Genomic DNA, 16165 nt, shown 5'->3' on the forward strand with positions numbered 1-16165 from the left:
AGGGGTATTGAGGTGCTCGGACTTCCGACAGCGCCAAAAAGCCGAGTAGTGGCAGTTTGAAGAACTACCCCCACTGACTAACTCAGCCACCACAGGAGACTCGGACTCGGCAACATTGCCGGTTATTAAGGTGTTGTTTTCGGAGTGAGAATTTTGCCGGTTAATAGAGAATTCCGGATATTTAGGTGCCGTTTAAACTAGAGTTTCCTGTATTGCTTAGAGATGCCTAGAACTCTAAATCTAGTCCCATAGAACACATTCAGTTTAGAGTTCTGATGAATGGTCAATGACATGAAACGTTAACTCTGTTTCCCTCTCCATAGTTGCTGCCAGACCTGCTGAGTATTTTGAGCATTTTCTGTTTTTATTCCAGTTTAGAAAACCTTCTTTATGCAATCAGTATGGTAGGAAAGTATCCTCTTTACACGCACACAGTGGAACAGGCACCCATCAGAATTATGAGGCGCTGCATGGCAATAAGGATTATACCATAACAAGTTGAAATTCCAAAACTATCCTGGGCAGAAATGTTTTCCTCTCCTCCCGAATCCATCGGCTCCTTCTTGGGGTATGGCTCCACCAGTACTGGTTACCTCTAGTATCTCATCCAAGAGGCTGTAATTCAAGTGCAAGCCTTGACATCAAGTATTGGCAGGTTATCGGATTCCAGGGGGAGGGAGAAGGAATAATCAGAGCCAAGCCCAATCCTGGCCTGCACATTTCTGCAGGGGTCGCTGGATAATGATCATGGGGGAGATTTTCGGTTTGGGTGGGTTTGAAACCCGTCTCCACTGATAATTTTCAAAAAATTGCGATTTTCCCCCGATTGGTCAGTTGATTTCAGAGGTGTGGGTTGCCCTCGGTCAATTAGTGTTTTGGGACTGAAACTCACCTCTGCTGACATCACTTTTCCAGCCTGATTTTAGGGCTGCTTGCTGCCTTGGATCATTCCACTGGATTTCTGCCGATGCTGCACCACCTGCAACATATTTTGAGAAACCACTATACCCAATTCCAAGGCAAGGGCCTCCCTGAGGTTCTCGGATGAGGCGCTGCAAATGTTGTTTGAGGGGGCGAGAGCTAACAGGGAGGTGGGTCTTCCACTCCCTCCCAAAGAGGCTGTGTGGGTCCAGCTGGCAAGGGATATAACCGCCAGATCTGTGTGCAGATTGGGTGAATGTTTGTGTATTGATGAAATGACATCCCTGTTGGAAAGCATTAAAATGATTTGATGCTAAAATGTTGGCGTTATGGCATCTGTTCTTTCGCCTTAGGCAACTCCACATTACGGGTTCTGCGACACGTGCGTTGTCAGGTTGGCGGCCAGAGTGAAAGGAGGCCAGAGAGTCATGTCCATGGTCAATGATGTCTTAAGATGAGCCAAGGACATGTGCCAACTTGGGCAGCCTATGCAAATAAGTTCATCCCTTGCATCACGGGCAGCCATGTGCTCATGTGCTGCCGCTGGTCGATACACCGGCGCTCTGACCTCCTCCTCCGAGGTCCATGGTGAAAGAAAATGAATGGTTCCCATGCTGCTTGCAGATGCCTCCGTTGGGGAAGCGCTCATTGCAAGTAGGGAGAAGGTCTTCCAAGGAGGTCCCACAGTTGATAATTGGGCCCAGCAGATTTTTTAGGGGACATGTCTGCTTTTTTGAAGCTGTGTCAGGATTTGCTAGATTTCTAGGTTGGCAAAAATGCTTCAAACACATTAGCCCTGAACTCCTGTGAGAGTTCCACTGGTCTCCTGGCATAACTGTGGCAGTTCTGCCAATCTCTCGCCAGTTACTCCCAGAGACGAGTAGAACCCCATGGAATTTCAAGGTTATTAAGCATTCACCCACTAATCTTCACAGTTTCATTTCTAAGCCTGCTAATTCATCTTCCTGGTCACCAAACAGTAACTCATATCAAGCTGCAGCACCTCCGACTTCGGAAGGCCTGCTAAAAGTGTTCAAAGGCCTTTTAAAGCAAAGTTCTGCCACCTGCAACTAATCCCTGATGAAATCTCTGATTTAATGTTTGAGCTGCAGCTGTGAGGAGACCACCCACTTGTCAACTCACCAGGTTTAGCTGGCGTGGTTTAGGAAGGTCGTGGAACACACCGAAATGGTCGAAAATAACGAGGGCCTCTCAAAATAGGCTTAGAGAAGCCTTTAACGAGCATTTAAGCCTCTTAACAAGCTCTCTGGCCAGCTGGAGATGGTAAAATCCTGCGGTGGAGGTTTCCGAACCTGCTCTCATTTTTCCCCGATTTTCCCGCCTCCAAGGACCTCAGAAAATTGCCCATGAGTGGGAACCCTAGCTGACTTTCCCTTCCTAATGCAAATTGCCAAGGCTGATTTTAGTGCCCCTAATATAAATCTGGCTCAGATTATCCAACAGAACATAGGTCAGAGATTAAACTTAAACCATCCTGCTCTTTATGCCTCAGCTACACAATGAATAAACTGGCTGAGCAATTGAGGGAGCCTTTGGGTAGAAATGCGGGGTGAGAAAGGAAACCAAATGGAGGTATGGTGTTTCAACTACTAAAGCATGGGATTCATTGGCCTGGCAGAAACCAAAACCATCAGCAGAGCTGGTTTCCATTACAATAGCTTCAAGTCTGCAATATCTACTGGCTCAAGAGAGGTTTCAACAGCTTCTGAAGTACCAGGTTACAACTCCTTGTATCAGTTCGTCAAGGGGTGAACACACTAAGACTTTGCCACAAAGCAGATAAGAGGGCGTTTTGCATATCTGTGATTAGAAAAAACACATGATTACAAGTGAGTTTTAGTCCACTGCCAAATAGGTCCCAAGTTACATCCCATAATAAAAGATCAATTCTTAGGTCCAAGCACCACAAGCCAAGCTAGTTCTACTAATCTATAGGGAAGAGGATGCGTTGATAGGCAAATTAATATTCATAACCTGAAGCACCCAGATCATTGAGCTTCTGAGCTCTAGAGCAAAAACAGCCATAGTGAGTGTTTTTAACTGAAGACCACAGGGTTTACCTGCAGCCTCACCCATTTCGAGAATTTGAGGTGGACTACTTCCCTGCGGCAGAGCTTTTTAAAATTCATTCTTGGAATGTGGCTGTCATTTGCATTTAATTACAAGTAGAACTAGCTTGGCATTTATCGCCCATCGCTAGTTTCCCCGAGAAGATGGTGGTAGTGGTGGGCCTTCATCTTGAACGCTGCAGTCCGTATGGTGAAAGGGCTCCCACAATGTGGTCAGGCAGGGGGTTCCAGGATTTTGGCCTATTGACTATGAAGGAACAGCGATACTTGTCCAAGTTAAGATGGTGCATGACTTGAAGGGGAACATGCAGGTGATGGTGCTCCTATGCACCTGCTGCCTTTGTCCACCTTGGTGGTGCCGATTGTAGGTTTAGGAGGTGCTACTGGGAAAGCCTTGGCGAGTTGCTGCAGTGCATTCTGTAGATAGTACACACTACAGCCACAGTACGCCAGTGGTGGAGGGAGTGGATACGGAGGCTCCTGTTTGAGGTACCAATCAAGCAGACTGCTTGGACAGTGGTTGCACTCCTTGAGCAGAAAGTTACACAGCTTGGAGAGTCAACTGGACACACATTGGCGCATACCCAGGATAGGCATGGGGGGATTCTATCGTCAGGAGGATAGCTAGTTTCTTTTGTAGATGCGATCTAGAGTTTCAAATTGTATGTAGCTTCTCAGGTGCCAGGACTTGGGAACTCATGGAGTAACTACAAAAGGTTCTGCAATGGGAGGGTGAGCAGCTGTGGTTCATGTGGGACCCAATGGCAAAGATAGAAGTAGAAGTAGATTTGAGGTTCTGCAAAGAGATTTCAAGGAGCTAAATTCTAGATTAAAAAGCAGAACCTTCAGGGTAGTAATCTCTAGATTACTCCAGAGGCATGCTCTAGCCCAGACGGGGTAAATGGAGTTGAGATACAAATCAGCCATGATTTAATTGAATAGCAGAACAGACTCAAGGGGTTGACTGTATTAAATGACCATGTCTCCACAGAACAAATCATGATATTGCTCTACATGATTCTGGCCACATTCCTTTACTGTGTTTATAAGTACTATCAAGGAACCTAGGGTGAAGTTTATAAAATGAAGTGAAGGGATCAGGGAGCAATAGGGTACATGGTTGGGTTCCTAAAATATCAATTTTAACAAAAAAACTGATGTGACCAATCAAATTTTGTGAAAAAAAATCTCGAAGATAGTTTGTGTTACCATGCAAAACAGTGTCTTTGACCAAGACAGCCAGGTAAAAAATCATTTGAAATTGCATTTTGTCTCTGCTCATGATGTTAGAAACTCATGAGGAACTGCAACCTTCAGTCCATATTCTACCACTTTTTAAGTACCTTATGAAGAAGTTTAAATAGCTACACTTCAATCACATTTTTATTTTTTTGTACAAATAATCAGTTAGAGATGACAAAATCAATATCAAACTGCCTACAATGGTGCAACCTTTGAAACAAGAATGCTTTGTGTGACGAATGAGGGAGGATAGTAAAGAGGTCATTAAGATTCACCAGAAACAGTGCAACATTCCTGTTATAAAATCAGTGCATCCTCAAGCTCACCATGAGCAATGCAATGGGAAAGCCACTGATCCAATATAATTTCACATAACTTCTGCCCAACTATTCTATTCTAATCAAGCATTTCATAAAATCTGAACAGTTGAACTAGTTGCCTTAATAGATGTTCCATAACAAGTAGAGTCGAGGGGGGAGGGGGGGGGGGGGGGGAAAAGAGGAATTCAATTACTATTCATAACAGTTTTCAGACTCGAGTGGGTATTTTTCTGTATCTATATTGTCCACTGTCATCTATGCATTCTGTGACCTGTTTCTTCTAACTTTGTGTGTGAAGTTTGTGCTCATCTAGCTAAGCACTAGGAAATGGGAACAATATCCATTTTGGGCACTTAGTGTCAGCAAGTACTCCCACATCACACAAAGCAGGTAGCTGCAGAGTAAAGCACCTTCAACTCTGACCTAACAATATGCCTCAGCCCCAATCTTAGAAGAGCACCCTCCCTCTACTGGACAATATTTTTCCATTTCCCACAACAGTGTTTCCATGACTTCTTGGGAGTAAGACTGCATTTAGTATTATGCAATTTTGTGCTGGGGGCTGCCCACTTGGAAGTGAGTCAGGACTGCAGAACTCACTTCACAAAGGACCCTTATGTTCTTCTGGTATTGCTAAAATATCTTCAGAAATCAGTACCTCCTGAAGCAGTGCTAAAAGGAGCTGCATCTTGATATATCTCTTAATTTAGGGTTTCATTTACATTTAAGTGTATATTTTGCATTTGTAGCTTACTCAAGTTCACCAGTATAAAAAGGTGTTTCCTTCTAATCTTAGTTCACAAAAAGTCTCCCTTCCTGATGCCAGTTTAAAAGTTACATCAATGCAATTGAAATGAATAGTGATTTTTGTACCCGCAGATAAACCACAGTGCAATTTCAGACTAGTAATTTGAACTGGATTATGACATAAGAAAATGAAAACAAATCATTAGTTCAGATTGAACGTTAGGAGAATGATAACATTAATGTGTACTGGTCAACTCTTTTCACTTCACCAGCACAGTTTTGGTGCCTGGGGTGCTTCTGATACACACGCATGATGCTGATTGTGTATTCACTACTCACATATTTCCTCATTTCACTTGATTTGTGCAATATTGATTTAATATTTTTTTATTTAATACCCAATACAAACATCTTGGGCTAAACAATTTTGTTAGCTCCTGGTTGTACTCACTTGATACTGTCAGTGTGTGTCTTATATTCCATGATAGTATTGGGTGGTAAGTTTAGAACACGTCGTAATGTGTCCCGTATGCGTGCAGTTGTAGCTTGGTCACTGGCTGTTTTATTCCATATTGAGATAATGTCTTCCTAGTAATAAAGAGAAATCAAAGCGTGCAATGAGTTCTGGAGGATCACACACTGCTAACCGTGCCCAGCTATATGTACAAAAAAAGGTCTTGCTTCTCATCTCAAAACAACAACTTGCATTTATATAGCACCTTTAATGTAGCAAAACATCCCAAGGCTCTTCACAGGAGCCAAACAAAATTTGACACCAAGCCACATAAGATATTAGGACAGGTGACTAAAAGCTTGGTCAAAGGAGCATCTTAAAAGGAGGAGAGAGGTTTATGGAGGGAATTCCAAAGCTCAGGGCCTAGGCAGCTGAAGACATGGTCGCTGATGGTGGAACAATGAATATTGTGGTCAGAATTGGAGGAGCGCAGATAACTCGGAAGGTTCTCGGTCTTGAAGAGGTTAGAGATGGGGAGTGGGGAGGCCATGGAGGGGTTTTAAAACAAGGATGAGAATTTTTTTTTAAATCGAGGCTTTACCGGGGACTTGGTGCAAGTTAGGTTATGAGCAGCAGAGTTTTGGATGAGCTCAAGTTTACAGAGGGGGCAAGATGGGAGGTCGAGGCCGACCAGGAGAGCATTGCAATAGTCGACTCTAAAGGTATCAAAAACATGGATGAGGGTTTCATCAGCAGATGAGCTGAGACAGGCAATGTTGCAGAGGTAGAAGTAGGGAGTCTTAGTGATGGACTAGATATGGGTTGGTAGCTCAACTCGGGGTCAAATAGGACGCCAAGGTTATGAACAGTCTGGTTCAGCCTCAGACAGTGGCCATGTAGAGGAATGGAGTCGGTGACAAGGGAACGGAGTTTGTGGTGGGGACTAAAGACAATGGCTTCGATCTTCCCAATATTTAGCTGGAGGAAATTTCTGCTCATCCAATACTGGATGTCGGACAAGCAGCTATAACTAAGCATAAGGTAAAAAAAAAAAATCACGAAAAAGCAAATCGTAAATGATCTGTTAAGTGCATAATGTTGATTGTTGCCATCCTCTTTCAGTTAGGAAAAATATACCAATCACCATTTTGATTTTTTAAACAGCGACAAATCAACAAACACCAGAAAACCAAAGAAGTTTTCAAAAATCATTAATTTTATCCACTGAAGATTAGAATTTTCTGCACCAACTTTTCCCCACACAGGCCCAATTCCGTCTCTCGGGCCTGGCACTTGAGGTCTACTCTGTCCTTGAGATAATGGTTCTCATTGCCCTCCTCCTTACCATTATTTACTTACCTCTGCACACGTGGCGGTTCAGTGCCCAATGCCTCTACTAGGACATCTGTGCATTTGTGTCCCATCAGAACTCCTCACAACCACTCTTTTGCATGTACAACTCAGATCCTGGAATTTTCTACACTTCCTAGTCTGACCCAAGTCAGACCATCACCACTGCCTCCTTACCGAGCCTAAAAGGTAGACTAAAAATCAGTACAGATAAAACTCCTCTGTCCTCAATCGTCCTCCTACCAAAATGCTCTTGCAGAGAGCTGGCACCGGCACAACTAGCCGAATGGCCTCTTTCTGTGCTGTATCCATTCTATGATTCTAAGTCTTGCCACAATAGACTGGGCTCGACCCTTCTGCCTTTTACCCCACTCCTGCTGTTAATCGAAATGCTCCTATCGGTCACATACTGTAGGTGAAAAATCTCATGAAAACTACACCTACAGTATACAATGGCTAGAACTTGGGTAAAAGTGGCACAGAAGGGAAGGGGGAGAAAGAGAAGTTGGGAGGGAAAAAAATAGTGGGTAAGCTGCTAGTGGAAAATTGGGGAGGGGGAGAGAAAGGAGACTGCCAGAATTAAGAGAGGGAGTGGGCAAAGTGCCAGCATGAACTGGGTTGGCGAGGGATAAGAATGCCAGGTTGAATTGAGGTGAGAAGAAGAGTGCCAAGTTAAGAGGAGAGAAGGAAAAAAAGGGAGAAGAGTGCCAGTATGAAGTAGCGCAGTATGGAGGTTGGAGGAATGTGTCTGTGAAAGTCAGGAATTGGATTAAATATCTATCAATTGTAAAGTATAAATATGCTTAAAATTAACCAAAAAGCATAATTTCTGTATAAACTCTAAATTTACATCTCAAACATTTGTATTTCCCTCTTCAGGCCTTCATGTACTTCATATATTTTCTTCCAATGTAAGAAAAGGAATGCTGGATATGCTTACAGCTTGGGGCAGACTTTCCTGTTAGTATCCTGTGGCTTATTGGATTGCTTGGGCGCAGTGCAGAGAAAAAAAAATCAATCAGTAATGAAGCTTGTTCGATTTTCTGTCCCTTTAAATTAATGGAAGGAAATTAGGGCAGGCTCCAATGCTAGTGTTCGATCCTCCCAGTTTGATTTCCCTCTATGCACTATATCCAAGTGATTCAATGCACCCAAGCGCAACAAGCAGAAAATCTTCCCCCTTGATTTCCACACGTCTTAGGCATTAATCAAGGTCATTCTCGAGTTGCAAGCATTTTAGGGGCCATGTCAGCGTTTGCTAGTTTTCTGGGTGGTCATGCATGTTTAATCAGTTTTTTTAATACATTTGTTTCTCTCTACACTAGTTCTTGGACATGGATTGGAGATGAAGCAGTATGATGCTATCTTTAGAGACTTTATCCAAGGATATAATTAAAAATACAATGAACATAACCATAATTTCATAGAAAGGTTCTGGAGTGTTTTGCCGAGTAAAGAGGATTCTCATCTGTTTAGTTCCTTACTGTTAACTCAAAAACAAGTATTTAAAATTTCAAATAAAAAAAACTTACTTGTCTTTTCCTGGATTTTCTTAGATCAGGGTTTTAGGGATTATAACCAAAAAAAACCCCACTTGTTTTTCATGTCAGATAACAGTAACACTGATAATAGAAAGCAAAGCACCGGTTTAAAATTTCAACTTTGTAAGGCATTTTAGTGGAATCAGTTTTGTTTTTGGAGTGAGGGTTAATTGCTTAAACAGGTTCCATTTCTAAACTGCACTATATAATAATTATAATTTATTTATAATTTTGACAAAATTGACCAAAAAATGTGCACTCATTTTAGCTAAAAGGTCAATAACTGTGATTAGGTGTAATTTGAAACTGCTTTTGACCCTCAGTGACTATATTCTGCCTGCCCCAGCAGAGTATTACACTTAAACTTTTATCAAATACAATTTGGGTTCGCTAGAAATTTTCATAAACCTTTCATGCAGCACAAAGCACTTTCAAGCAATATGTTTGGTGTAAAGCACCGAGAGTTTAAAAAAAAAAAATGCAATCATTACGATTGATTAAAATTGTGCCAAGGTTCAAACAAAACTAAAACTGGCAAACAATTTTCTCCAGAAAATTGAAGTGAGTGGTACACCTGAAATCGAACTGAAACAACAGCTCCACATATCTCCTCTCCAACCATGAACTGCTCGCCCAGCATCGCCAAAATTAAGTTCTCCCAGCAGCGTGATGCTAGTCCTTTCCGCAAACGGATAATCCACTTTCCACCATTCTTATTAGCTTCATCCTGGAAAAGATCCAAAAAATAAAAACCTTAAACCAAAAGGGTAATTTTTTGTTCATCCACTCATTTTCATCTCACTTCCACAAAATCTGCTGTAACTGGGAAGGGAAGTGGGTGACCTGTTGGCTACCTTGTGACTTCAACAGTCTAAACAACCAAGCAGCAGGAGATGCATTACTATAGAATAAGTAGCATTTTGACAATTTCCTCATTGGGGTGGTAGTTGAGAAAGATTGAGACCCCATCGCCAACCTCACTTTCCTCTCAAAGTTCCTCAATTGTGTCATCACAACTAAGCTCTGTACCCACCTCTGCTATCATTCCTTAATCAAATGCTTAGGGTCTGGTTCGCAACCTGCCCACAGCACCAAAACTGCACTGGTCAAAGTCACATTCTTTGTGACTGTGACCACAGTGAGTTATCCCTCCTTATCGCCCGCTACACCTCTGCAGCACTTGACACAACCATTCCATTCTCCACTATGCTCAATCTCAGTGGTACCACCCTCACTTGGTTCCACTCCTACCTGTAACCAGCACAACTCTAGCAATGGCTGCTCACTGAGGATCAGATAGATGGTGCACAACCTCAGGATTCTGTTTCAACATGAGCAGAGTGCCAGGGCCCACATCATACCCATCACCAACACTGCCCATTTCCACCTCTTCACTATCACCCACCTCTGCCCTTACTTCACTCACTGCTGTGGAAAACCTCAGCCACATCTTCATTATCTCCAGGTTTGACTTCTACAACAATCTCATCAGCATCCCAAGTTCAACCCTACATAAACTATAAACAGTCCAAATTTCACCATCTGCATCTTATCCTGCACCAACCCATTACCTTATCCTCACCAGTCTCTTCTGGTATCCCATCCTGCAACACATGAAGTTAAAAATACTTGCTAAAGAACATCGATAGCCTTATTCCTCCCACTGCAACGGCCTTTAATCTAACGTGCCAGTCCAACAATGTCTCTAACTTATCATTTTAGTGTTTCAATCCCTCCATGGCCTCATCCTCCCCATCTCAAACCTCCTCCAACTCCACAAACACCTGACCCCTCCCACCTTACCATTCCAACAGACTGAGAACACAGTTGTTTCAAATGAAAGTATGAGCAAAAGTGCACCGAGTTGCTTTTCTACACAACAAACTCAAGGGACATTTGTTGTACGTATTGAGGTGTACTGCAGGGCGAATGAAGTGCCAGATGCTAATAAAGCACTGGTTCTGTTAAATTCCATGGGTGCAAAAACTTATGGGTTACTGCGAAATCTAATAACCCCAGAGAAGCCGGTAAACAAGAATTTTGAAAGCATAGTAGAAATCCTACAGGACCACTTAAACCCCACACCGCTGCGGATAGCAGAACGATTTAAGTTCCATAAAAGGAACCAACACAAAGACGAAAGCAATGCTGAGTACCTAACGGAACTGCGCAAGCTATTGAAATACTGCCAGTTTGGAGTGGGACTAGCAGACACGTTAAGGGACAAGTTTGTGTGTGGGCTACAAAGTGAAGGAACCCAGAAACGGCTTCTATCAGAAAAGGACCTTACGCTGGACAAAGCTTTCAATATGGCAGTATCACACGAAGCAGCCGCAAGGGGCGCTGCAGAGATACAACGGAGACCGCAAGAATACGGCACCAACGAAATGACCTATGGAACAGGGAAGTGCTATCGCTGCAGCAGAACAACACATGACCAGAAAGATTGTTGGTTCAAGGACCAAGTGTGCAGACAGTGTGGGAAAGCAGGACACATAGCAAGAGTCTGCAGGTCTGGGAAGAAAACCAACAGTAAGAAATCTCCACAGGAGAAGTACAAAAAGGTACACCAGGTGATGGACAGTGGTTCAGACGAACAGAAAAGTGACACAGGCTCTGGAAGCAAGGAGCTGGGTTGTCTGAAACTACATAATGTAACCGAAATGGAGGATCACCAGACTATCTGGGTTACACTCAAGATAGACGGAGTCCAAGTGGAAATGGAATTGGACACAGGGTCAGCTCGAACAGTCATAAATCAAAGAGACTACAAGCGGCTATTTTCACACATACCCTTGAAAGCTACAGAGATCGTCTTGAAGACGTATACGGGGCAAAAAGTCTACCCCAAAGGAAAAATAAGGGTGAAAGTGACATATAAAGGTCAGGAAATACCTAAAATGGATATATATGTATTGCCAAATGAAGGACCACCACTGCTAGGACGTGAATGGAACTGGAAGATACAATTAGATTGGCATTCCATACAGGCACTGAAGGTGGAGGCCAAAAAGGATGACGACGTCACACCTGGACGACTGTCAAAAATGCTAACTGATGCAAAAGAAGTGTTCCAGGAGGGACTAGGAACACCAAAAGGAATAACAGCAACAATTAAAATAGAGGATAATGCAAGCCCAAAGTTTCTGAAGGCCAGACCAGTGCCTTATGCGATCAGACCAGCGGTTGAAGCAGAGCTGGAACGTCCAGGAGTACTGTCCAAAGTGGACTGGAGCGAGTGGGCTACACCCAGCGTTCCTGTAATGAAGAGGTCGTTGAGTAATACTCCTGGGGAACCAAAGAAGGTCCGCATCTGTGGGGATTTTAAGGTGACAGTGAACCCAGTCCTTCACACGGTACAATATCGCTTCCACGAATTGAGGATATTTTCGCCTCGCTATCTGGTGGTAAACGCTTCACCAAAATTGATCTAGCCCAGGCGTACTTGCAAATGGAGGTAGAAGAAGCTTCGAAACATTACCTTACGATCAACACCCATAAAGGTCTCTATCAATACAACCGGCTGGTGTTTGGAGTAGCCTCGGCTCCGGCTATCTGGCAAAGGGCGATGGATCAGGTCCTGCAAGGGATTCCAGGGACCCAGTGTTATTTGGACGACATCTTGGTCACGGGCGAAAATGACGGTGATCACCTCGCTAACTTGGAGAAGGTGCTCGCCAGATTAAAGGAATATGGGCTACGAGCTAATCGCCACAAGTGCGAGTTTTTCCAGAAACAGATCTCGTATTGCGGCCACGTCATCGATGAAGAGGGGTTACATAAGTCCCCTGACAAGATTGAGGCAGTAGTCAAGGCTCCAGCACCGGAAAATGTGTCACAACTGAGGTTGTTCCTCGGGCTGGTAAACTATTACCACAAGTTCTTAACAAATTTGTCTACGGTATTACACCCGCTGAACACCCTACTGCAAACAGGGGTACCATGGAAGTGGGATGGCGAACGTAGACAAGCTTTCCAGAAGTGTAAAGAATTGATCACATCAAAAGAGGTGTTGACCCATTTCAACCCAGCACTACCAATTCGTTTGGCATGTGATGCATCACCCTACGGCATTGGAGCGGTGCTGTCGCACAAATTCCCAGACGGGTTGGAGAGGCCAGTAGCCTTTGCGTCTCGGTCACTAACCTCAGCCAAGTGCAACTACGCCCAGATTGACAGGGAGGCCCTCAGCCTAGTATGGGGAGTAAAAAAATTCAACCATTATCTGCATGGGCAGAAGTTCACCTTGCTGACTGACCACCAACCACTTGTCTCCATCTTTAATCCTAAGAAGGGCGTGCCAGTAATGACTGCACAGCGGTTACAAAGATGGTCCCTGTTTCTAGGGGCGAATCAATATGAAATAGAATATAAAGGCACGAAACAGCATGGGAACGCTGATGGGCTATCACGCCTGCCACTGCCGACAGTGGAGGAAGCACCAGCAGTGGACCCTATCGAGATATTTTATTCGTCGATAATTGAACGATTGGCAGTAACAAACGCGGATATAGAGGAGACCCGCAATGATCCGACGCGGTCACGGGTATATGAATTGACAGTGAGGGGATGGCCAACACATGGCGACTCACTGTTGCCAGCATTCTCATCCAGAAGAGAACAGCTGTCAGTATGCCAGGGGACAGTGATGTGTGGATCCAGAGTGGTGATTCCACCCAAGTTAAGGGAGAGAGTGCTAAAGGAGCTACATGAAGGTCATCTGGGGGGAGTGAAAATGAAAAGCCTTGCTAGGGCTTATGTGTGGTGGCCAGGAATCGATCAACAAATCGAAGACCTAACTAAGAGCTGCTTAGGATGCCAGAAGGTCCAAAATGCACCACCACATGCCCCTCTACACCCATGGGAGTGGCCCTCCTCTCCATGGCAACGGGTGCACATTGAGTCCATGAATGGACCAGCAAAATCAATGTTCTTAATAGCAGTGGATGCTCATTCAAAGTGGCCAGAGGTGATAAAGATGTCTTCAACCACTACAGAGAAAACGATTGCAGTCCTACGGACCATATTTGCCAGAAACGGTTTGCCAGAGCAGATCTGCTCTGATAATGGACCACAGTTTGTGTCCGACGAGTTCCAAAAATTCATGAAAAGGAATGGGGTAAGGCATTACACATCTGCCCCGTATCATCCAGCCACCAATGGATTGGCTGAGAGGTTCGTACAAACCTTTAAGGCGGTGATAAAGGCCATGTGCGACAAGGAAATTCCACTACAGCAGAAGATGGACAATTTCTTATTAGCCTACCGAAACGTGACACATGCAGTTACCAACCAGACCCCGGCCATGATGTTCTTTAACCGAAGGTTGAGATCTCGTCTGGACTTGCTCAGACCAAACGTGCGAAGAAATGTTGAGGACAAACAATTCCAGCACATCAACGAGAAGCCGACAAGGAGCTTCAATGTAGGGCAACCAGTCTTGGCCCATGACTATCGAACAGAGAAGTGGCAACCCGGAACGATATGTACAAGGCAGGGGCCATTAATGTACACAGTGGATGTCGGGGAGAACATTGAGAGACGCCACGTCGATCAGATCTTAGCGTCACAGGAAGGCATCAAACCCATGTCTCGAGTACCTGGGGATGAACCCGACATACCGGTAGCATCTACTTCAGACCCAGTAGTAGTGGAACCCGATGAAAAAAGGGGTCAGAATCGCCTCTGCACCAAGAACAAGAACCTCCGGAAAGGCGCTATCCCGAAGGGGTCAGGAAGCCGCCCCAAAGACTGAATCTATAAATGGACTTTTGTTATTGAATGTACATGTAAAAATGTAATTGTTATTTGAATATTAAGGGGGTATTATTAATCTAAAAAAGGGAGGAATTGTAGTGTATGTGCTTTAAGTCAGAACTACTTTTTACTGTAGTACCGGCAGTAACCACACCGGTATATAAGCTGTGCGCATGCCTCTGTACCCCAGTCTAGAAATTACCCTTCTCCAGTAAAGACCTGTTATTTGTTTATGTACAGCACCGTGTAATTATTTATCCACTGAACCACGGATCCAACAGTAACCATGCTATGATTCTATGAGTTCTATTTGTTTTATAAACTTTAAGTTTAAAAGAAATATAAATTTACACTGAACAGCAATGTTCTCCTGATATTTTTTAATCCATTTTCATGGCTTCAGGTTTTATTATCTTTGAAGCACGCAATGAGTACTTCATCAAGCATCCCCAGTACAGATCCCTGGGGAATACCACTTGCCACATCCCGCCAATCAGAGAACGTTCCCTTTATCCCTACTCTGTCTCCTACCTCCCAACCAATTACTGACCCATGTCACAAAGTTACCTCCAATTACGTGTGCTTTCATTTTTGCTAAGAATGTCTTGGGCAGAACCTTATCAAATGCCTTCTGGAAGTCCATATAGACAACATCCATAGACACAATCCTATCCACTATGCTAGTGACTTCCTAAAAAAAAATCACGAGATTAGTCAGACATGACCTACCCCTCACAAATCCATGTTGACTCTCTGATCAGCAGATACTTGTTCAAGAGCTCCATCACTCTGCCTCTGATGATAGTTTCCAGTAAGTTCCTCACAACTGATGCTAAACGGACATGTCTGTAGTTACCTGGTTTCTTTCTCCCTCCCTTTTTAAATAATGAAGTGACATTTGCAATTTCCCCAATCCAAAACATTTGATTATAACTTAGGACATAGAAATTTCCAATAGTTATCCATAGTTAGATGCATTTAATTAAGAATAAAACCAGTCCATTTTCTGTACTTCAAAGATCTCTTTAAAGATATTCATTTTCAATTTGGGGCAATTGCATACAGTGGAGCTTTCTATCCCCAATGTTGTCGGCAGTGATTCTAGGTGTTGAGACAGATGTTCTGCTGTCTAATAATTGAGACACATAGGGAAGGATTTTCATTGGGCCGCGGAGGCAGGATTGGAGGCGTGTGGGGGGGTTAAAATCCCGAAATCAGGGGGCACGAACCCATCCCGCCCCCATGCCAGTTTCAAAGGAGGTGGGTACCCGACCCACACTGGGACCCACCTCCGAAGCGGGAAGGGGATTAGTGCCAATTAACTGCCTGTTAACAGGTAGTTAACAGGCAGTTTTTAGCCTAATCCCTATTTTCATTGGTGAAATGCGGGATTCCCCAGACGGCTCCAAACCACGCCAAGTTAGCGAGGCGGGCCGTCGGGATGAAGGGCTTGGAGGGGTCAAGATGTCCGGTGTTCAGGTGAGTGATAGGTGCATGAGTGCAGAGGTAAGTGTGTTTGGTGTGTTTAAAGAAGTTTTACTTACCTTTACAGCCTTCCTTCCTTCAGGTCTCGGGAGTCCCTCATCTCACTGGCACAGAAAGCAGAATGGCCGCGATCTGTCAAAAATTGCAGCATTCAGCTTTCTGTTCCGGAAAGATCACTAAATCATCCTGAGAGGAAGGAATTAACTTGGAATACAAATTGTCAGTGTTTGACAGCTTCAAACAGCTGTGAAATGCTGA

At 43.9% G+C, this 16165-nt stretch overlaps 1 protein-coding gene across 4 annotated transcripts in view; it reads right to left on the reverse strand.

The window, feature by feature from the left end:
* Window positions 1-16165, reverse strand: part of eif4e2 (eukaryotic translation initiation factor 4E family member 2) — a 46338-nt gene that overhangs the window by 7046 nt on the left and 23127 nt on the right. For all 4 annotated transcript variants that reach the window (XM_085990112.1, XM_085990111.1, XM_085990114.1 and 1 more), the window contains exons 5-6: window positions 9240-9392; window positions 5772-5908 (exon numbers count right to left, since the gene is read on the reverse strand). In XM_085990112.1, coding sequence (XP_085846238.1) covers window positions 5772-5908; window positions 9240-9392 — 290 coding nt within the window. The remainder of the gene's footprint in view (window positions 1-5771; window positions 5909-9239; window positions 9393-16165) is intronic.

The sequence above is a fragment of the Somniosus microcephalus genome, chromosome 6 (assembly GCF_052327205.1).
Source record: "Somniosus microcephalus isolate GS21.2 chromosome 6, FLI_Smic_1.0, whole genome shotgun sequence".
Classification (NCBI taxonomy): Eukaryota; Metazoa; Chordata; class Chondrichthyes; order Squaliformes; family Somniosidae; genus Somniosus; species Somniosus microcephalus.